Source organism: Nannobrachium achirus (assembly GCF_963921795.1).
Source record: "Nannobrachium achirus genome assembly, chromosome: 13".
Lineage (NCBI taxonomy): Eukaryota > Metazoa > Chordata > Actinopteri > Myctophiformes > Myctophidae > Nannobrachium > Nannobrachium achirus.
In genome coordinates, this window is record NC_137833.1 from 13,283,825 (window position 1) to 13,307,551 (window position 23,727).

Below are 23,727 nucleotides of genomic sequence, written 5' to 3' on the forward strand. Positions count from 1 at the left end.
TATCCCAAGGGGGAAAATCAGTCGCCAGGAGGAAGCGCAGCAGTTTAAGGATATTTACAAAGTTACAGAGAAGTATGAAAAGAAAACACTTAACAGTTTAACTTTAGAGTAAAGAGCAAGGTACACCAAAGAAAGGGAACAAAGAATATATACATAGTGTCAAAAAACTGTCAACACTCATAAGTGTAACAGGCAACATCCATACTTAAAAAAGCCAATAGCAATATTTAAGCACAACTAAATACAGAGCCAAATAAAAAGTGTTCATAACAGTCAATGCTAGTCAGTGCTACAAGTATCTCACCACCATGTAAAACACAAGCAAAATACTCAATACTACTAACACAACCTAATAGTGCAGAGCCAAATAAAAAAGTGTCCGTTGGTCAGTGCAAGAAAAACTAAAAAGAAAAACAAGAAAGGGTGACACAGCAAGACGCACATGAGCACCCTCCCTGGAAAGGTCCTTAGGGGTCAGAGTCAGTACAACTATAGTTCCAGTTAAATAAGGCTACAGTCGTCCTAGGTTAGGAAGGTAGTCCTTGTCAAGCATAATGACATAATGAACACAGTGGTTCTAAGCAGGCATTCTTTGTATTGCAGGACCTCAACAGATCCACCAACGTGGTGTACCAAGCCCACCATGTGAGCCGCAGCAAGAGAGGCCAGGTGGTGGGCACCAGAGGAGGCTTCAGAGGCTGTACCATCTGGCTGACAGGTAAAGCATTCTAATACGTTATTTTATTGCAAGCTTGTAGATCTGCTATTTTTGAAAAAGTCGTGAAAATGTGTGCAAATCTTTGACCATAATGTATTTTCAAAGCAAACGTTTGTGTAACTCAAAATTTTGCTTCTGGGTGGTGCCTGGAACTAAATATTTTGAGATGCGGGTCCGTGGCCAAATAAATATCATTTTGGGGGTCCTTCACATGAAAAGGTTTGAGAACCACTGGCATAGTAGTCTCTCAAGAACAGACTAACTGAGCTCCAGTTAAGTGAAAAGGACCTTTTCTTTGACAATGGCTGGCCAGATTGCTGACATAGAAACATAGGTTTTTAAAAAAAAAACCTTAGAAGGATTCGAAAGACACTTGTAGAATCGGGTCAAAATCTGCTATTTTTCAATAGTTAATGCACAAAATAATGATACACAATAATGTTAAGTAAATGTACTTGGTTTACTTTACACACTGGCAGGTTTGTCGGGTGCTGGTAAGACCACCATCGGCTTTGCCCTGGAGGAGTACCTGGTGGCCCACCAGATCCCCTGCTACTCCCTGGACGGGGACAACATCCGCCACGGCCTCAACAAGAACCTGGGCTTCTCCGCCACCGACCGTGAGGAGAACATCCGGCGCATCGCCGAGGTGGCCAAGCTGTTCGCCGACGCCGGCCTGGTCTGCATCACCAGCTTCATCTCTCCATACGCCAAGGTTCGTGTTATGATTATTATTAGTATCATTAGGGATGTCCAGTATTATCGGCCTGCTGATAGTATTTAAGCAATATTACACTTGAGGGTGTGCATATAACACGGTTATCCGGCACGACAGCCTTGCCGCAGGAACGAGCTGACAGGCGAGTTCCGTAGGTAGGGCTGAAGTGCCGGATAACCGTGTTTATGCAGACCCTCGAGTGTAATATTGCGATTATACAACTGTTGCCCTTAAAAAAAAACACGTCAACTTCATTTCATTGTAATTAAGATATTCGATAGGAATTTGTAATTTTTTAATGCCACATTTAGCTACTATGTCCCTGAACGTCACATGAAAACCGCTAGCCTAGCCGCCTAGCATAGTGTGGGGAGAGAGGAGCGCTTGCTGTCTTTCGTGACCAACGCAGCTGATTTCTTTACTTGATGAGAGACAGTGCAGTAGTGCTCGTTATATGCACGGTTGGAGAGCCTGTTTTCCATTGAGAGCCCGACTACCTGTTGTATAATGGCTGATATAGAGCATCACAGTGGTTTACTGGTTCCATTAAAAAATCTCCCGTTCATTTCCTCATAGACTTTCACGAAAATACCGTATTATAATAATTATGTTAAATCTAGAACCAAGCCGTCCAGCATGAGTGAATCATGAAACCTTTGTTTCTATGAAAAGAAAAAAAAATCGCTAAAAAAAGGATATTTATTAAATGTAGTATATAAATAATTAAATATAAAAAATATGTTTTCATAAAGGATCAAAGGTTTTATGGCTGTGATTCACTGCCATCCTGGATGGTTTGGTTCTAGGCTTAACATAATTGTTATAAATATATTTTTTAAAGTCTATGGGGAAAATGAATGGGAGATTTTTAGTGGCACCTGGAAACCACTTCCGCTGCGATGCTCTATTAGCATAAAATGTTAATATTAGAAAATGACATTTTTTGAAAGTTAGAAAGTTCTTACTGTATGGTATGTGTGATATGAAATGTGAGCTGACCGTAATCTTGGAGAGTGAAAAAAGTGTGAGAACCACTGGGAGGTTTTGTCTGATGATGACATTTCAGCATGTCTTGAACTTTAACAGATGTCTCTGTTGGGTTTCTTTTATGCATACATATAATACATACCAGGAGGCACGCCTTTGATGGAAATAGCAATATGTGCTGGGAAATGACCGCCCAGAGTCATGATGAGGTGATGGTTGTAATTACCAGTTCAGTTGTACATAGTTTCTACTGTCATCTCTCTCTCTCTCTCTCTCTCTCTCTCTCTCTCTCTCTCTCTCTCTCTCTCTCTCTCTCTCTCTCTCTCTCTCTCAAACACATTCATTTATTAATGTTAAGGTTTATTAATTAACCTGTCTTAATCTAATCTATTCGAGCATTACGACGCCATCAAGGCCTGACTGTAGATTTAGTCGACAATATTTAGTTGACTAAAACTAAAACATTTCAGATGACTAAAATATGTCTAAAAACTAAATGGAATTTTATGCAAAAGACTATGACTAAAACTTGCTGTCATAATCACCACTGGTCAATATCGTTGTTGTCGGGTGGAAACCTTGTATGTCAATGCCAATCTACAAGCACATGCAAGGCATTGTGTGCTTGTAGATCTGCCGTTTTCACTTGTCTTGAGCGACAGTCTTGTAGGATGAAGCATGGGCTTTACTTTACAAAAGAAAACATGCAAATGTGAAACTTACGAGGTTTCTGAGATACGAGGTTTCTGCCCGACAGTGATGAAATAAATGCTGTCTTTGTGTCCCTGCCAGGACCGTGAGGAGGCCAGGCAGATCCACATGACCGCCGGCTTGCCTTTCTTCGAGGTGTTCATCAACGCCCCGCTGGAGGTGTGTGAGAGCCGTGACGTCAAGGGACTCTACAAGAAGGCCCGCGCCGGAGAGATCAAAGGTCTGTCACCATGACACCGTTCAAGTATCTGCTGGTTAATGTTTTCTACAACTCTGAGCCCTATCTCGCGCGGCGCGGTATCCCTTATACCTGATCTAATTGATTGATTGATTGATTTAATACTTTATTAGTCAGAAATGTAAAGAGCAGTCATACATTAAAAGCCTAAAAGGATAACACTAAAAAGCCCTGGGGACTTGTATCCATTGTGGGTCCTATGTATTCAATTCATCAACATAGAGAAATGTGGAGAAATTGTATTTTGAAAAAAGTTTTACATTTCTGAATATAGACGCTTTGTGAGCTTGTAGAATTGCTATATTTGTTATTATGGACGGGAACACATTTTTGTGTAGTACAGTACATTGTACAGTACAGTACAGTGTCATGTCAGACATAGGTTTTTAAGGCTTTTTTCAAATCGGACTCAGGCCTAAATAGGTTAAAATGTTTTTCAAAATAATAAAACATGGCTAATTAGATTAGGCATAAAAGATAAGGCGCTACACAAGATGGACCTGCAGCCAGTTGATTTAGTTTTCTTGAAGATGTATACCCGATAAGATTAGGCATAAAGGATAAGCCGCCACACAAGATGGACCTGCAGCCAGTTGATTTCGTTTTCTTGAAGATGTATACCCGATAAGATTAGGCATAAAGGATAAGGCGCCACACAAGATGGACCTGCAGCCAGTTAATTTAGTTTTCTTGAAGATTTATACCCGATTTCAGTATTGCTGAAGTAACAACTTGTTACTGTAATATAACTTTTTCCAGTGACGAGTACAAGAAAGATGCAATAGAGGGTATGCGCGTGACATCACTGTTGCTGGAAGTTATGTGGGAACACGCCTACTGAGTGGCAAAACACTAATTTCTGCCATTGACAGCCCATACATCCAAACAGAAAAGTCCTATCTGATTGTATTAAACAAAGTTGACTCACCAACATTGCGGCTGTACTGAAAGCTTGAATTATCCTCTTTCTATCTGCAAAGTTTTTGTTTCATAAAAATCCACCATAGGCATGTTATGAGCTACTTTCTGTCAAGACATTCTGTGCAGGTTTTTATTTTTCCAAGTGTCAGAGTTTGGAAGCACTCGTTTTCTACAACACAACATCCTGCCGCCTCCTGCATTATGTGCAAATTAGAAACAGGTGGTATGCAGGGACGTTGAGTGATTTGCAACTAGCACTTCCAAACTCCGGTGCTCCATGCTGCTCAAAGTTTTGCCACTCAGTCTAAATTAGGGGGGCGGGTCCCAGTGGACATGCATACCCTCTATTGGAAATTGCAAGTGTGGTTCCTGTGACAGGAGTCACACTTGCAAATATCTCTGTAGGCCCATCTGTCAGTCCTTGTCCCTGTTTGAGCGGTGCTAACCATTCCTTGTCCCTTTCATGCCCACACTGTATGGAGATCCCTGATGCCATCAATATTAAGTCCATATCTTGGAATGCCCATATATGGACATACTGTGTCAGTCGGTCTATGATGTCAGACATCTGTGATGCACCAAAAGTAGAAAGTACTCATTATGCTGAATGTCTGGCATTTCAGTCTTCAGATGTAGTATGTAGGCCTATAAAAAAATATTTTGAAAATAGCAGATCTACAAGCTCACAATGTGTTGCGGTGTTACGCATTGTGAGCTTGTAGATCGGCTATTTTCAAATGTATGTAGGGCTGAAGTGGCTAATGAATGGAATGGAAACTGGAAATACTGGAAACTGGAAATACTCCAGTAAAGTAAAAATACCTCAAAATTGTACAGTGCTTGAGTAAATGTACTTGGTTACTTTACACACTGAGCGCAGGTAGCTCAGCTCAGCTTTTTAAGTCCATAAAGAGAATGAAAGAGAATTAAATGTCTGTGCCAACAACATTAACCAGATCCGGTTTTGTGCGCGTCGCTGAAATTTGGCAGCATTCTCACGCCGTAAGCAAGCTTGCTTTGTTTGCGGATCGTTAAAGACCAGGTGGGCAGCGCACGCGCGCACACACACACACACACACACACACACACACACACACACACACACACACACACACACACACACACACACACACACACACACACACACACACACACACACACACACACACACACACACACACACACACACACCACATGAACATCTGAACCGACAAATACTGACAATCGTGTTTTCTCGTTGGTGGTATAAAGCAGCGTGGTTTCAATCCTTTTCATACCAACAGTGCCGTCGCTACCATGACGCACAGTGCGTGCTGTGCGGGCACCACGCTGCCAAAGAGCACCAAAAAATGTTTTTAAGTCCATAAAGAGAATGAAAGAATGCTTTGTTTGCAGATCGTTAATGTAGAAAGAGCTGTCCAGATGTCGGCAGTTTGAAGAGACATAAAACTGCATCTCCTTAACACTTTGTTCTCTTTGTATACTTCCTGCTCACATGGTGGGTTCCGTGGGTCGGCGAAATCCGGTAAAAACACCGAAAAACCGGCAGAGGCAGATTAATGAATTATTACCGGGCAGTGAATGTGTTAATTGCTTTCTTCTGCTCAACCTTCATGAGACATGCTGCATGCAAGACGCCTGCCACGCGGGATTTAGTTCCAAAAGTTCTTCTTGCACTCACATGCAGCTCTGTCCATATGCCTTCAGTCTGTGTGTTTGTTGAGGGCCCCGCCTGAGCCCGAAGACAAACCTCATTAGTGAGAATACAAACACCTGACATTCAATAAACCCTGGCACTGAGCCACACCCATCTCCACCAACAGAAGAGCACCAATCACACCCCACACAGGAGGTTACATTTCTGCGTCAACAACAATGACATGGTCTTTGCGCTGAACTGGCCGAGCTGCAACCCCATCTCTTAGTGAAATGTCACCACTTCAACCCCAGTGCACTTCATTGACAGGGTCCTGTTATCACGACATGCCCAGAAAAGGGACGTCAGGGTTCATAGTGGTTCATGTTCTTCCTTCATCTCTCTCTTCTCTCTCTCTCTCTCTCTCTGTTGTCAGGTTTCACTGGGATCGACTCGTGTTATGAGCGGCCAGAGACACCAGAGCTGGTGCTGAAGACGGGAGAGCAGACCGTCAACGAATGCATCGAGCACGTGCTCAAGCTGCTGAAAGACCAGGTGGGGAGCACACACGCCACATGAACCTCTGAACCGACAATGTCTCGTCAGTGTTATAAAGTGGTTTTCATCCCTTTTCAAACCAACAGTGCTACCATGATGCACAGCACGCACTGTGCGTCGGGCACCACACTGCCAAAGGGCACCAAAAAATGAGGAAAAGAAAAAAAAGAAGAGCCAAGCCGATCATCAACATAATAACTAATATGTATTTGCTCCGCCTAAAAATAATCATGGCATGCACGCGAGCGAGTGTGATGCGATGCGATGCCTGATCATCATTTCATCCATTTGAACTGGGGGCGGGGCCGCAGCCTGCGACTCACTCATTCACACTCACACACTGACACAGTGGAGAGATTCGACTGTCATAGACTGATCTGATGCGTTGCAAAAGTAAGAATCAAACGTTTTTTTTTCCCACCTCATGCGAATTAACTTATCCCTGCCCAGCTCTGACTGATTCATATTTAGATCTCTTAGTTGGAAATCAACTTTGGAATATCAATGTTGGCACGGCAGTGCCGTTATGCTGTTAGATATCTGTAATATGCTGTTGTTATATATCATATGGCTCATGGTTGACAGCCTACATGCTAGCGCACAAAAAATAAGAATTGTGCACGTGTGGCGTGCGCGCCGCCCCCGTAAAAGTGGACACTCAAGAGTTTTGTTTTATATATATTTTTTGGGGGGCTTGTTCTGCCTTTATTGATAGATATACAGTAGGCTGACAGGAAATGAGGAGAGAGATGGGAGACACGCAGCAAATGACGTTGGGATCGGGACTTGAACCCACGACACTGCCAGACCGGATTACTGGCTTAGGTGCCTGGACCACTACACTGTGGCCCAGGCCAACTCTCCGTCATTTAGCTGGGGACCACCTGGAACCCCCTAAAGGACCACTGGTGGTCCCCGGACCACTGGTTGAAAACCACTGGTACAGTATTAAGGAACTATAAGTACATTTAGTCAAGCACTGCACCTAAGCCATACATGGGCAATAAACTGCTTTAATTACTTTGGTCGGTATTAGTAGCTTAATGACTACTTGACTAGTATTACAATGATATTGTCTTAAATGCATTTGAAATGAAATAATGTTACTTTTCAGGATTCTAATTAAAATATTGCAAAAACGTATTCAGGATTCCAATTAAAATAGCAGCTATTTTTGCGACTTTTGTGTGACAGAATGACCAAGTAGTAGGGCATTAATTACAAAAAAAGATAACATCAAGAAGTGTCTGCCTAACAGTATATGCAATGTGTCCCTCTGGAGTGAGTGTAGAAATATAGTGGCCCTCTCCATCATCAAAGTTGCCCACCCCTGACCTAAGCACTGCCCTGGACATGACTCTAGTATGTCACAGGGACTTACAAATGAAACCCTTGATGCTGAGTGCCAAGCAGGGAGGTACTGTCTTTGGTATGACCCGACCCAACCTCCCAGTCTCAGGGTCCACACCAACACAAGGCCACCGAAGTGTCACAGACACAGTGGCCATCGACAATAACTCTATGGGAGACCAGGATCGAACTGGGAACGCTCTGTGTTCTAAGGCGGCAACTCTATCCCTGAGCCACGGCACCCCATAAACAAATATAAAAAAAGTACTATATATATATACTCTACATGCACAAAGACAAAAGGCACATATGTATACTGTATGTCACACTGAGTTAATATTTCTATGGCCAGTAGCCAATAGATAGATCAAGATTACTTAAACCCAGTTGCAAATGTAACCAAATTTGACCATAACGGAGTTGGTCCAAACAGGTTAACATTCGCCAGGTTAGCATTCACCAGCGTTGGCAGGTTAGCATTCAGCAGCGTTAGTTTTACTGAGGTTAGGGTTAGGGTTAAGGGGTCGCACCTCAGCACAGTCCGAGCGAACACAAAGGAGCACTCCCTATCTCCGGTTCAGCCAATCAAAAGCTTCCGTGAGCAGGGTTTGCCCAGAACTCATGTGCGATTCCAAATAATGTGTCCTGCGTTGAGCAAGACTCTGAACCCCTAGTTGCTCCCGGTGAGCAGGTTGGTGCCTTGCATGGTTTCCTCCGACCATCGGTGTATGTGTGTGTGTGTGTGTGTGTGTGAATGTAATGCACAATCTATGAAAGCGCCTTGGATAAAGGCGCTATATGCACCATTTACCACTTTTTGCCAGTGTGTAGAATATTGTAATCTCCATTGAATATTGTACATTTTCTCTTCATGCATGTAGAATATAGTACCCAGTGGGGCCATGGAGGAGGTGAATGAACTCTTTGTCTCGGAGAATAAGCTGCATCTGGCTGTGGCTGACGCAAGCACACTACCAACCATCACTATCACCAAGGTAACTCAGTTTAATAACACTCTGTTTTATAGCCTGCCTTTCTATCACATATCAGATGGACGGGGGGATCAGTAGTGGACATGGCCGGGCCGCTGCTTATCTTGCTCTGGTTCTGCTTGGTGTGTAAATACTTCAGTCCAGAGTCCTCCTGAGTTGTTGTGACTAACACACTCACTGGCTACTTCTAAAAAACAGAATATAGGCTTTGTCTGTGTTGTCCAAACCAAAGCATTTCTGAAAATATTTCCAGCCTTGGATAGCAGATAAAAACGTGTCGTATGAACGAACGCGCGGCACAGGATAGATGCTGATCAGCTCGGCTGGTTGCCACAAAAATGTGGCGCTCCTAAACAATTAAAAACAAATAATGTTTTATTGGCAGACACGGCCACATAGAATACAGTGACATAACACCCCCTGTGAGATCGTAGATTTGCAATCTTCACTATCTTTGCAGTCTTTTTTTCTACTTTTCACGTCTAATGACATGCCCAAAATAGGGATCAATTCTGAATGGATTCTTTTCATGAACTTACAGCTGGACCTCCAGTGGGTGCAGGTGTTGGCAGAAGGCTGGGCCAGCCCTCTGAAGGGCTTCATGAGGGAGAGAGAGTTCCTCCAGGTGCTGCACTTTGGCAACCTGCTGGATGGTAAGAGAAAACCTATTTTTACTTTGTCATGCAACGAAAATAGTAAAAATAGTTCACCTACAAAGTCTCACAGCGTTGCGATGCGTTGTGAGCCTGTACCTCTGCCATTGTCACTATTTTCACACTTGCAGATTTGTTTGTAGATAGATAGGTAGGTAGATACCTTTATTATCCCAAGGGGGAAATTCAGTCGCCCAGAGGCGGCTATCAGCAGTTAAGGTTACAAGTTACAGGAAAAGTGAGAAAAAGAAAAAGGACTGTTGTGAACAACCGAGCGACAAAAACAAACAAGAAAGAAGAATCAACAATACAGAAGAATCAGCCATACAGAGCAAACCAAGTTAAAAAATATAAAGTGTCGAGAACAGTTGAAAAAGTCACAACACAACAAAACATAGTAGTTCTTAAAAGTTTCTGTAATGGATTGCAATTTTATAGCACTTTTCTAAGCATATTGCAAACTCAAAGCACTTACAATGGTCCATTCATTCAAACATTGGGAACTACTTATCAACGCAGTGCCAAAAAATATACACAAATATATACATAAGTGTCTGCACCAAGACAATAATACTTAGCCTAAATACTTAAAAAGTGCAGAGCCAAAAAAAAAGTGCCAAAGTCAGGGCAAAAAGAAGTGACTGGTGCCAAGTCTCAGCAAAGAAAACATGTACAGAAATGCCCCTCTCAGCAATCCTCAGGATTTAACACTTTCAGAGTTAAATGAACACTGGGGATTTTGCAGCATAATTTGTGGTCTCAGAGATGAATAAATAAGGTGTCAAATGGGGGTCCGTGGCCCTATAATGCATCTCAAACCTGGGTTCCTTGAACTTCAAAAAGGGTGAGAATCACTGGACTAACGCAGGGGTCTTCAACCAAGGCCCCTTTAGTTGAGAGAGAGATAAAACAAGGACCCCACTACGTACGTATTGTATAACATTGTTGCAGATTAAAAATGTTCATAGATTTCTTAGACAGCGTAGACTTGTTTGACAGCACTATCATCAGTGTAGGTTGTTCATGGTTTAATGTGTATTTTTAGTCAATACTTAGTCTACTCTTCTTTTCCCTCTAAACACCAAACCTCTTTGCCAAGACTAGCTAATCTACATGTTCACAACGCCCGTTGTGAGCTTGTAGATCGACTATTCTTGGCTAATGTTCCACACAAAATAGGGATAGCCTACTAGGGTTGAAGTGGTTAGTGTAGAAAGAATTAAGTTTCATCACATAAAGATTTGGAGGACCCCCTGTTGAAGACCCCTGGACTAACATAATGTTTTTTGGGGGCGTTTCAGGTGGGGCGATCAACCTGTCCGTTCCCATCGTACTGCCGGTCAGCACTGAGACCAAGGAGGAGCTGGATGGCTGTGCGGCGCTGGCTCTGGAGTTCCAGGGCAACAGGGTGGCCATCCTGAGGAACCCCGAGTTCTACCAGCACCGCAAGGAGGAGCGCTGCGCCCGACAGTGGGGGACCACCTGTCCACAACACCCTTACATAAAGGTACTGTACCAACCCACAGTAGCACCTGTCCACAACACCCTTACATAAAGGTACTGTTCCAACCCACAGTACCACCTGTCCACAACACCCTTACATAAAGGGACTGTACCAACCCACAGAAGCACCTGTCCACAACACCCTTACATAAAGGTACTGTACCAACCTACAGTAGCACCTGTCCACAACACCCTTACATACTGTAAAGATACTGTACCAACCTACAGTACCACCTGTCCACAACACCCTTACATACTGTAAAGATACTGTACCAACTGCACTCCGTGCCGCGGCGGGGAACGCGCGTGCCGAATCTGAAGCCGGTGGGACGAACGGTTCTCGAGATACGCGGATTACAGACACGCAGAGACTTCTCGCATTTATAGATAGATTACTGCAATTTGATGAATAAATGATGATGACATTCAATTGGAGGCTTTCCTTTTGTAAATAAAACACAAAATAGACATATTTGCATTCATCATAATTAACAAAACCCTTAAGCCATCTGAACCAGAGCCTTGTACCTATGGAGAGTTGCGTCACTCCTGTTCACTTCATGGGGCCAGGTCTTCTACGCACACATCTATTTTTGTGTTTTCTCATTTTTGGAAGAAACAACAATACGTTTCCATAAACAAAAACAATCTTGTTTTCCATGGACAACTACCAGTTTTGTCACACAGACATCATGTGGCTTCTATTTCCTGAATCTTTTGCAGATGGTTATGGAGGGAGGTGATTGGCTGGTTGGCGGTGACCTCGAGGTGCTGGAGCGAATCAGATGGAACGATGGGCTGGACCAGTACCGCCTCACTCCATTGGAGCTCAAGCAGAAGTTCAAAGACATGAAAGCAGGTAAGAAATTAAATGACATGATTCTAATACTAATAACAAATAATATATCAGATTCAACACTTTACTAAGTACTCAGGGTTGCTTTACAGGGGGGGGGGGGGGAGAGAAGAAAAAAACTTTGTGGGGAAAAAAGTAAAACAATAAAATAAATGCTGACCCACCTGAAAATGTATTTTCTGTGTAGTAAAGAGCTGGGGGGGACGGGGAGACCCCTGTTACTAAACACATTTATAGCAATGATTACTAAATATAGAAAATATAGAGATATTTAACTAGAAATATTTGTTTAAAAAATACAATCACTTACAGCAGGGGTCTTCAACAGGGGGTCCAGGACCCCTAGGGGGTCCTCAGAGTTACTACAGGGGGTCCTCCAACTCTGTGTGTGATAGAAGCTTTTTTCTCCTTTTCTATATTAACCACTTGAACCCTAGCGTCCATATTCTGAGAACTTTAGCCAAAAATAGCAGATCTACAAGCTTGTAGATCGGCTATTTTCGGCAAGTACAGAGTGATGGGTCAAGTTTATTAAGTATTGACGGTTCAAGTGGTTAAATATCTGGAAACACAAATTTAGATGAACCCCAAATCCACTGAGGATTGTGCTGTCAAACGATGAAACTAAACCATATGGTATATATGGGTTGTGGGGGGGTCCCTGCTTCAACTCTCTCTCGACTAAGGGGTCCTTGGCCTGAAAACGTTGAAGACCCCAGAGACTTAGAGCCTTTTAATGACAAAGAACAACTATCAATGTGCTGTGTGTACTGTCTGTACACAGCAGTGTGACATTTGTTTTTCAGAAGCTCTTGACTAAGGGACCTGGTGAAAAAGTATTAATGGTAAATTAAAAGCTGCATGAAGCCTGTCTGAGTTTAGTGCGTTTTAAAACACTTTATGGAAGCAGCACATCCGTCTGTAAAGTGTTGAAGAGTGAATGAAGCATCCCTGTTCTTAGCTGGCCTGCTCACGTTGACTTAAATGCCGCTCAACCACCCTGTACGGTTGAGCGAAGTCCCTCAGGGCTCTACACTAGTGTATTTTCTGTTTTCTTTCATCGTGGGGAAAGCTTTCGCAGAAAATAGCTGATCGACAAGCTCACGATCGGCTATTTTCTCCGAAAGCTTTCCCCACAATACGGCCGTGCTTGGGTTTAAGTGGTTAAGTTATCTTAATTTGCGTATCTGCACTAGGGGTTACAAAAAGAAGCTATACAACTACAAGCTCAAGCTTGTAGGTCCGCTGTTTTCACTGTTTCTTTCACACAAGTGGTTGATCGATTTGTTGATATATACATTTTATTTTAAAATATATATATTTAAAAAACGATAGTTACAGCCATGTGCTCTGCATCCTGATGTGTGAACGTCTGGAGTTGAGGTTGTGTTGTTCCTTTGCTGATCTAGACTGTGCTCCCATCCTCTGAGCTTTGTTCATGGCTCCAGCATGTAACATGTTATGTGTAATGTACACTTGCACAAGGTGGGGTTTGTGAAACAAAAACTATTTTACTCACACTGTGTTTATAACGGGTGAATGCAGTATGTGCACCAAAGCGGTGGTGCCATAGTTTTGTACTTTTTCAGTTTTTCATGTGTCTAGGATGTTGAAAGTACATCATTGGACCCCCTGGTGTGGTTTTTATGAGCAATTATGTATTCTCTTGGTATTTGTTTGTTTTCTCTTGGAGGCTGCCACCTCGTGTCAGTTAAAAAACACAAATACTTTTACATCACAGAATCAACTCCTCCCCTAATTACCATTCACCCAACACTGTGGGGTGTGGCTAACTTCAGCTGGGTCACCACCCACCATGACACCCATACATACTTAATGAACTGGGGGTGTGGCCACATAAAAACCCAATTTTAACTCTTTCTGTATACTTTTTTGGAAAAAGTCTTCCTCCTAGTTTAATCATAATACCTGATAATCATGTTTTAGAGGCACCACCTCTTTAATCCGTAATCCAGTGCGTGTCGGCATCGCAAGGCCAAGAAGAGTTCAACACCTTTCATCCCTATCTGAGTGGACCAGATTAGGATTTTTAGGTGTTATGGATATTATTTGATTAATCAAACATTACATTTCTTATTGACATACAGTTGTAATGTTTGCTGAGATGATCAGCAAGCTATCTATGCTCACAGACCGGATGTCAAAGTGATCCCAGACAGTGCTGTTTTTTGTTTTGTTTTGAAAAACAAAATAATAATAATCTAACTATTATTCGATAAAAAAAAAGAAAGAAAAAAGAAAACGATAGACTAATCACTAAGAAGATAATCGACAACACTACTGTCATACTATGGATTATGGCGTCGCTGTCTCTTATCTCCATATTACAACTTTTTGAATTTGAATCCTGAAAATCCTGTTTTGGAAATATGAGGTTTCCACCTAACGGAGACAATAGATTAGGCTTAACCTTTGGCCATGTTGTCTTGCAGTGTGCATATAGCCTGGCAAGCCAGCCTCATGCTGTGCATTCACTCACTCGTTCCTTCCCACAATATGAGTCTGGACTTTGGGCAGCTTGAAAAGTTGTCAGGAGTACTTGCCTTGACAGACAGACTCCTCTAACCAATCAGCGCTGCAAAACATCTGACGTCATCACAGTGCAGCCAGTCGGAAGAACGGCAAACACATCTTTTCGGCCGATGAGCTCCGCTAGCGCATACTCCTGTTCCTTTTTAATTGTTGTAATTGATTCCAACTCTGAAATAACTTAACTTATTGCTTGTTTTATTGTTTCAGCGGTAACTGTTACACTTGTTGCATCGAGGGCAGCCATTGTTGTTTTGAAAATGCAGCAGCATGTATTCTACGTCACCATCTACACATGGACCAATCAGGGGAAGCTTTTCACTTGTTGTGCGGACAGCAGTTGAAACGCAATCACTGATTGGCCCCGATCATTTTCTGATTTCTCATACTCGGTGCCTATATGCCGAAGTCCTGATACTGGGGAATGAGTGAGCACAGTATCAGGGCTGGCTTGCCACGCTAGTGTGTATACATCTGAAATAAGCTTTGCTTAGTTTCTTGTGTCGTCTACTTTCGCGACTACAACCTTTACTTTGATGTACCCCTTCCAGATGCCATATTTGCGTTCCAGCTGCGCAACCCCGTCCACAACGGCCACGCGCTGCTCATGCAGGACACGCGGCGGCGCCTGCTGGAGCGCGGCTACCAGAAGCCTGTTCTGCTGCTGCACCCGCTGGGCGGCTGGACCAAGGACGACGACGTGCCGCTGGACTGGAGGATGCGGCAGCACGCCGCCGTGCTGGACGAGGGCGTCCTGGACCCCAGCACCACCATCGTGGCCATCTTCCCCTCGCCCATGATGTACGCCGGACCCACCGAGGTGAGCTTTTGATTGATCGGTGGTGGGAAAAGTACTCACGTTTTTTACTTAAAGGAGTAGTTCACCCCCAAAATGACTTTTTTTCTATTGATTACTCTTGCCATGGAGAGTAGAGTTCAATAACATTTTTTGTTTTTTGTCACATTCCTAAGACAAAAATTTGATTTGAGTAAATTTACCCCCATTGATTCTGGATGGGGATCCGTTTCGAAACGGGTCCCCATCCGGAACGAATGATGCTAAATTTATTGTTATCACTTTTTTGTCTTAGGAATGCGACAAAACACAAAAAATATTATTGAACTCTAGTCTCCATGGCGTGACTAATCAATAGAAAAAAAATCAAACCTCGGTTCGAAGTGGAGCGGTGAATCTGAGCAGCTATACCGTGTGTGTGTGTGTGTGTGTGTGTGTGTGTGTGTGTGTGTGTGTGTGTGTCTAGTCTGCACAATAGTGCCATAGAAGCTGTGTGTGTGTGTGCCTGCACAACAGCGCCCCTCCTTTAACTTGTGTGTTGTGTGTGGCCACTCAAGGTATTGCCAGGCTACAGACATAGCCAGCCAGCCAGCCACATAGCCAGCCAGCCACCCACCCACCCACAGACATACCTGTCTATTGGGAGCGTTTCACCGCTCCAAAAAGTCATTTTGGGGGTGAACTACTCCTTTAACCCTTTTTTAGACCCGAAAAATTATTCTAGGGGTCTTCAACATTTCCAGGCCAAGGACCCCTTAGCTGAGAGAGAGATGGAGCGGGGACCCCTCTACATAATTTATAAAATTGTGTTGCAGATTAAAAATGTTCATAGATTTCTTAGACAGCTTAGACTTGTTTGACAGCTCTGTCATCATGTTGGAGTAATGTGTATTTTCAGACATTTAACCACTTGAACCGTCAAATACTTTAGCTCTTCTTTTCCCTCTACAAACCTCTTAGCCAAAAAAAATAGCAGATCTACAAACAATAGGGATGCTAGGGTTCAAGTGGTTAATGTCAAAAACATGATCCTATCACACAAAGATTTGGCGGCCCCCCCTCTAGTAACTCTGAGGATCTCGGGGTCCCGGACCCCCTGTTGAAGACCCCCGTTCTATATCCTAACAGTTTTCTGAAAAACCTATGTTTCTCTGTCAGTGGTTCTCAAACGTTTTCATGTCATGGACCCCAGAGGATTATATGTATTTGACCACGGAGCCCCCATCTGAAAATATTTAGTTCCAGGGACCAAGATAAAGAAGGATTTGCGTTACAAATGTCTGCATACATTTTCAAGATTTTTTCAAAAATAGCAGATCTACAAGCTCACAACGCGTCACTTCGCAACGTGTTGTAAGCTTGTAAATCTGCTATTTTCCTGGGAAAATGTATAATTTATCTTTTGGGTCATGAGCTGTAAAGGTGCGTGATTCCTAAACCCACCAGGCTTGAGTTAAGACTCGCCTCGCGGAAACGCGAGGACTTCCAGGAGTGGCTGAAATCCCTGCCTGACACATGGAGGGTGGATAAAGTCAGAGGCATGAAGACTTGTACTTGAGAAAAGCCTGCATTTGCACAATGCACAACTATTAATTTCTCACTACAGTGCTCAAAATAAACTGTGCTAAAAAAAACTTGAAACTGACTTAATTGTACTGTGCTTAAAGGGAAAACTTTGTAACTTTGCTAAAGAGAAAAACTTACTGAGAAAGCTATTCATTTGTCACTACTGTGCTCAAAATAAAAACTCTTACTGATTATCAGTTAAATTGTTATGGTTTGGATATGGCTTTGGGCCTATTATGCTGCGTGTATTATTGTAATGGATCAGTAGGTAGTAGGTACTTTGCACTTGAGCGAGCAGCACTAACGTTCATGGGCACTTTCATACTTAAGATTATCGAGAGGAGGCGGGTCTTAACTCAATCCTGGTGGGTTTAGGAATAACCACGTAAAAGGTTTGGGAACCACTGGTCTACTAACAGTAGCCTGCCCTACACCCTCTCTAACCACCAGCAGGGGTCAGCAGAGACAAGGCACTACAGTACAGGGGGAAGTGTGAAGTTTAGCAAAACGATTACATTGGGAGAAAAAAGGGTAAAAAGAAAGAAAAGGAGAAAAAAAAATAACATTTGTGATCAGTCAGGTTGTTAACATTATAGGTTTTCAGAAAACAAATGACGTAAAAGTGTGTTTATTTGTATGTGGAATACGTATGTGGTGGAGTGAAATCAGGGTCTACTGTGTAATCATGCGTACCGACTTTGTTGCCTAATTGTTGTTTACAAATCATATTCTACTAATGTTTATTATTGTGTTATACATAGGTATAGAGCAGGGGTCTTCAACAGGGGGTCTGGGACCCCTAGGGGGTCCTCAGAGTTACTACAGGGGGTCCTCCACATCTTTGTGTGATAGAAACCTTTTTTCTCCTTTTTTATATTAACCACTTGAACCCTAGCATCATGAGAACTTTAGCGTCTTTAGCGTTGTAAGCTTGTAGATCTGCTATTTTAGGCAAAAAAGGTTTGGTGTAGAGGGGAAAAAGAGCAGACTAAGTACAGAGTGGAAGGTCAAGTTTAATAAGTATTGACGGTTCAAGTATCAAATATCTGAAAACACAAATTGACATGAATCCAAAATACACTGATGATTGTGCTGATGTTAAACAATGAAACTATATGGAATCTATGAACAGGTTGTGGGGGTCCCCACTTCATCTCTCTAAGGGGTCCTTCCTTGGCTTGAAAACATTTAAGACCCCTGTACTAATGTTTATTATTGTGTTATACATAGGTACAGGCCTCGTATAAGCCCTCTGGGCTTCTTGCCTCCTCCTGGCCCTTATTTTGTGTGAAATAAACCAAACCGAATCAAATGGAATCCTCCCTCAGGTGCAGTGGCATTGCAGGGCCAGAATGGTGGCCGGGGCCAACTTCTACATCGTGGGCCGTGACCCCGCGGGCATGCCTCACCCCGAGACCAAAGAGGACCTGTACGAGCCCACCCACGGGGCGAAGGTCCTCACCATGGCCCCTGGCCTCACGTCCGTGGAGATCATCCCCTTCAGGGTAGCCGCCTACAACAAGGCTAAGAAGGCCATGGACTTCTACGACAAGGAGCGGTGAGTGTGACGGGATGCCCGTTGTTATTAATGCTGTCACTGTAGGGCTGTCACCATCGTGAGTCATGATATCGTGTTCGTGAATATTTTAACATTGAACTTGCCAGTAGGATGGTATTTCAACATGCACAAAATACAAGTATTAATTGAAATATAACTGATAGATAGATAGATAGATACCTTTATTATCCCAAGGGTGAAATTCAGTTGTCCAGTTGTAGCATAGCAGTATACAGTATTTACAAAGTTACAGAGAAGTAAGAAAAAAAAAAGATAGATAAGAGGAAAAAAAGAGCAGTACAGTACCAATAAAGAGAAGGTGCATCAATAGAGGGGGCGAATAATATATAAGTATATATACATAAAGTGTCTTACAAAAAGAGACCGTAACAGTCAATGCTAGTTAGTGCAACAAGTATCTCACTGACATTGTTAAACAAAGCAGAATACTCAGAAACTACCAACACAACCTAATAGTGCAAAGTCAAGAATCAGTGCGAGAAAAACAAAACAAAAAAAAAGCAGCTCAGAGAAGAAGAAAAACTAGGGAGCGTGTCACCGCAAGACGCACATGAGCACTCTCCCTGGAAGGTCCTTAGGGGTCAAAGTCAATACAGCAATAGTTCCGTCAGTCTAGGTTAGGAAGGAAGTCCTTTTCAATCGTCCGTTATGTGTCTCGTTGTACAGCTTAAGGGCGGCCGGTACAAAAACTGGATCGATCCTCCTGCATACATACAGTAGCTGTAAGCCTTTAGCCAGTTTGAAGTTATTTCCCTGAGGAAAAGTAGTCAGTCCATCAATCCATGGATCAACCAAACAAACAACATAACATTATTAATATTAAACATAGAAACATAGGCCTAGAGAAATCACAAAATTAACAACCTGTGATGCTTTTGAGAGGGCTGAATGGTTTGAAAAACAAAAAACTGAAGAAAAAAAAAGAACATTGGTGTTATTATGTTCGATGTAAGGCTGGAAGTTCAACTACTTAAGTCAACATTGATATCAGGTTTGTAAGTGGAATTGTGCCCTTTTAAAACATTGTAAATATGTTGTTTGGAAGAAAGCCACCACTGCTAGTAGCCTAAGGTAGGATAAGGTAATGGCTTGAATGTTAGGTTTGCAACAGCACTAAAACAAGATGAGGTGTAATAAAGGTTATTTTGGGGGGTCCCCACATGATTAGCTTAATGTGAAACATTGTTTTCTCACTCAACAGTAAACAAACCAGCATAAAGTTTAAGTGTATAGACTAGAGGGCATCTGCACATTTCTAAAATGCCAATTTGAGGACTTTTTAAAGCCTCTAAAATGACAAATTAAATATTGGTCAAATTGTCAAATATTAGAGGCAAATAGTCGATCTACATGCTCACAACGCCTCTCAATGCAGGGTGTTGTGAGCATGTAGATCTGAACCGTGTTATATAACATTTACTGCATCAAAAGTAATCTACAAATTATACTATGAAAACTGGTCAAACATTGTCCAAATTATCAAATAACATAAGAAAGAGGCAAGCTCACAACCTCAGCTATTATTTTCCCAATATTTCTCACAACATTTTTCATCATACAGACAGCACCATAACACAATTTGACCTAATGTGCTAATTGTTTAGGAAACACACAGCACCGTTCCACAAATCACAGTGTAATTTCTTTCATCTTTTCAGAAACGCTGACTTTGAGTTCATCTCCGGCACCAAGATGAGGAAGCTGGCGCGGAGCGGAGACAACCCTCCAGAAGGCTTCATGGCTCCCAAGGCCTGGAAGGTTCTGACCGAGTACTACAGCTCTCTACAGAAGGACTAGGGGGTCCGGGACCCCCAGGGGGTCCTCAGAGTTACTACAGGGGGGGCCGCCAAATCTTCGTGATAGGATCATTCTTTTTAATTAACAACTTGAACCCTCGCATTCCCTATTCCGAGGAGAACTTTAGCCACAAATAGCAGATCTACAAGCTCTCAACGCCTCGCAGAGAGCTTGTAGATCAGCTATTTTTGGCGAATAGATTTGGTGTAAAAAAGAGCGGACCAAGTACAGAGTGAAAGGTCAAGTTAACTAAAAACACGAAGTCAACAGACTGATGACAGTGCTGTCAAACAAATCTATGAATCTATCTATGAAATCTATGAAAATCTCTCATCTCAGCTCTCATCGCTCATCTCAGCTAAGGGGTCCTTGGCCTGAAAACGTTGAAGACCCCTGGACTAAACTCTTACACAACTCTAAAGGCAATTTATGTCATTTATGCTGTCGAATGACACCTCGCACAACTTTTTACTGTCTGAAGCATCTGTGTCATTTTCCCCCAGGGGGGAAATGGCGGCGGATGTCCTCGAGGTTCGCTTTCGTCGTGCGAGGTGTCGTTTGAATACTTGCGGGCTCTCTGAGCATAAATTGGCCTTAACACAAAGCATGGTAGCCACCACGGCAAAATCATTTAACCACATGAACCCTATAGTGTCCTTATTCTGTGTGTGTCTTAATAAGGCTTGCCCAACATTTCAGATCTACAAGCTTGAAGATGGGCTGTTTTCTAGTGAAGAGTTTTGATGTAAAGGGGAAACCCTGGGGGGACCCCGATCAACAAGGTTTAGCGGTTAACTCAGAACACGTAAAAAAAAGCCCACTTTTACCCTCTCCGAATTAAATTGGTGCTCCGGATTGTTTTTACTGGGTAGAGGTCTTGAACAACACTGCAAATGCTGCCTCTCATCATCATCATCATCATCATTATTATTATTATTATTGTTATTATTATTATTCTATTAAGATTATATTGTTTAGACATCCTACAAGAGTCTTGACTTTAATTGATAGATTTAGTTCAAATGAATTAATCAGACATCAGACACTTTTACTAAATTAAACAACATGAGCGTTTGAAGCCCAATGGTTAAAGCACTCTATTCTCAATCTTTGGGAATCTTTTACAGTTTTACAACTGAAATTTTTGTTTTTAGGATTTGTACGCATATTAACCTCAACTATATATTTGACTAAATTGAAGGCAACGAGATTCTTCTTCTTACTTTTTACATTCCATCAGAATAGGGAACATTACATTCCTAAATCATTTGAGATATGTAGGTACATTATCTATGGTGCAAAATAGATTTAAACCGTGTACCATATTGCTACCTATTTGTATTACATGGAAGTTAAGTTACTTTATTTATGTTCATGTTTTGTATTGTTGTGTTTGATAAAAAACAAAAAGAAATCATCATAATGTAAGTGCCTTGCCTAACGAATGTAAACACTATGAAACTATTATTATATAAATGTATTGCTCATGCCACCATAAAGGTAGGGTAAGTGATATTATTTTGTTGAAACAAAACTATTTTTTGTGTGAGAAGAGTATATTCTGATCATAGTAATCATTGCTATAGACCAGTGGTTCCCAAACTTCTTAGCTCAAGACCCAAAAGAGAAATTAGTTGTTTGCCCGGAACCCAAACTATAGTGAAAATAGCAGATCTACAGCTCACCATAGATTTTTGATCGGCTATTTTCACTATACTTCTTAAACATTTGTTTTCAGATTTATGGAATTTCTTAGATTGTTCTTTTATTTATTCATGAAATTACTTTGAAAAATCATTGAATGCGTTGTTAATTCATGGGAAATTATGTTTTTGGGGAATATTTTTTTTTTAATGTTTTTAAATAATATTAATTAAAAACAAAATGTAGGAAACAAAAAAATAAATAAAGGGACCCATAAAAATGTGTCCGCGACCCACAAATGGGCCCTGAGCCAGTGTTTGGGAACCAGCTCTATAGAGTGTTTGTTCAGTAACAGGGGTATGGTCTCCCTGTCCCTCCTGAGAGCACCCATTTATCAGCTTCAACCCGTTACTGAACGGGAGAGTGTTTTTTGCAGGTCTTTCAGTCTGAGTGTATCAAAAAAGCTCCTCGGTTAACATTCACCAGGTTAGCATTCACCAGCGTCGTCAGGTTAGCATTTCACCAGGTTAGCATTAACCAGCGTAGGCGGGTTAACATTTCACCATAGCATTCACCAGTGCTAGTTTTACTGAGGTTAGGGACCGGGTTAGGTTTAGGTGTATCTCCGTCCCCCCCGACTTTCGGGCATCTCAGCACAGCCAATCACAAGCTTCCGCTGCCTGAATCTAGTTGCTTTTTTGGTACACTCGGACTGAAAGACCTGCTAAAAACACTCTCCTTTTACTGAACAATAATAATAGAGATATTCATCACTTATTTTAACAAAAACAACATCACTTACTGCCCTCAAAGTGGTTCCGTTCACAGATGTCACTGATGCTATGAAGAAGGCATTATGTGTGTTTATGCAATAAGAGCAAGAGATTTAAAAATGTCAATGGGGAACATGTGTATGAAAAAAATCAAGTTATGAAACATATTTATTACTGTCAATCGATCAAAGCCTCACTTTGAAACGTGCAGGCAAATAAATGTTAATTGTATGTCCTTGAATGTATAGATTTAAAAAATAATATTGTCCTTTCACTACATGTCTCAATCTCGTTTTTTTGCTCCAACAAATGGCCGAGTGTGTATGTCTGTATGAGCACAGAGAGTGTGTGTTTGTTTATATGTCTGTATGAGCAGAGTGTGTTTGTCTATAGGCTATGTCTGTATGAGCAGAGTGTGTTGGTCTATACTAGGCTATGTCTGTATGAGCAGAGTGTGTTTGTCTATATGTCTGTATGAGCAGAGTGTGTTTGTCTATAGGCTATGTCTGTATGAGCAGAGTGTGTTTGTCTATAGGCTATGTCTGTATGAGCAGAGTGTGTTTGTCTATTATGTCTGTATAATAGTCTAGTAGCCAGAAAGTGAACCCGGACATTTTGAGTACCCTAAAGTTTTATGTTAGAAATGTTGAGTATGGGTCCCCAGCTGTTAAAAACTGCCGGATGCTAACTTGCATATGTTGGGCAATTTTCATAAGTAGCATAATCCTGACTAGTAATTGAAGCCGAGGCCGAATTGGACCAAATCGCATGGATGAGCCCTGACAGCACATGGTTGGTTCTACAGACTCCAAATTTCACACGCAGATAGCTCAGACCTTTGCCTACGTTCTTAGCTAGGCCTCGACCCGACCCGATCTGCGGTTTTCCGGAACCAACACGAAAGGTTCGGAATCTCCATATGCGGAGTCCTGACTACTAAATTGAAGCCAATGGACGCCGAATCCGAATTGGCCCGAATCGCATGGATGAGCCCTGACAGCACATGGTTGGTGCTACAGACTCCAAATTTCGCACACAGACAGCTCAGACCTTTGCCTACGTTCTTAGCTAGGCCTGGACCCGACCCGATACACAGTTTTTCGGATCCGGCACGAAAGGTTTGGAATCTCCGTATGCGGAGATGACTGACATCGGGCTGTTCCGGAGCAAGCGCTGACTCA

At 42.2% G+C, this 23,727-nt stretch overlaps 1 protein-coding gene across 1 annotated transcript in view; it reads left to right on the plus strand.

Annotated features, from left to right (window-relative positions):
* The window catches only part of LOC308296605 (bifunctional 3'-phosphoadenosine 5'-phosphosulfate synthase 2-like), a 33,705-nt gene extending 10,885 nt beyond the window's left edge, over positions 1 to 22,820 (plus strand). The window contains exons 2-12 of the mRNA XM_080739930.1: positions 604 to 718; positions 1,198 to 1,433; positions 3,216 to 3,354; positions 6,366 to 6,484; positions 8,719 to 8,832; positions 9,371 to 9,482; positions 10,784 to 10,989; positions 11,709 to 11,844; positions 14,943 to 15,211; positions 18,082 to 18,311; positions 19,991 to 22,820. Coding sequence (XP_080596056.1) covers positions 604 to 718; positions 1,198 to 1,433; positions 3,216 to 3,354; positions 6,366 to 6,484; positions 8,719 to 8,832; positions 9,371 to 9,482; positions 10,784 to 10,989; positions 11,709 to 11,844; positions 14,943 to 15,211; positions 18,082 to 18,311; positions 19,991 to 20,129 — 1,815 coding nt within the window. The 3' untranslated portion in view covers positions 20,130 to 22,820. The remainder of the gene's footprint in view (positions 1 to 603; positions 719 to 1,197; positions 1,434 to 3,215; positions 3,355 to 6,365; positions 6,485 to 8,718; positions 8,833 to 9,370; positions 9,483 to 10,783; positions 10,990 to 11,708; positions 11,845 to 14,942; positions 15,212 to 18,081; positions 18,312 to 19,990) is intronic.
* The last annotated feature ends 907 nt before the right edge of the window (positions 22,821 to 23,727 follow it).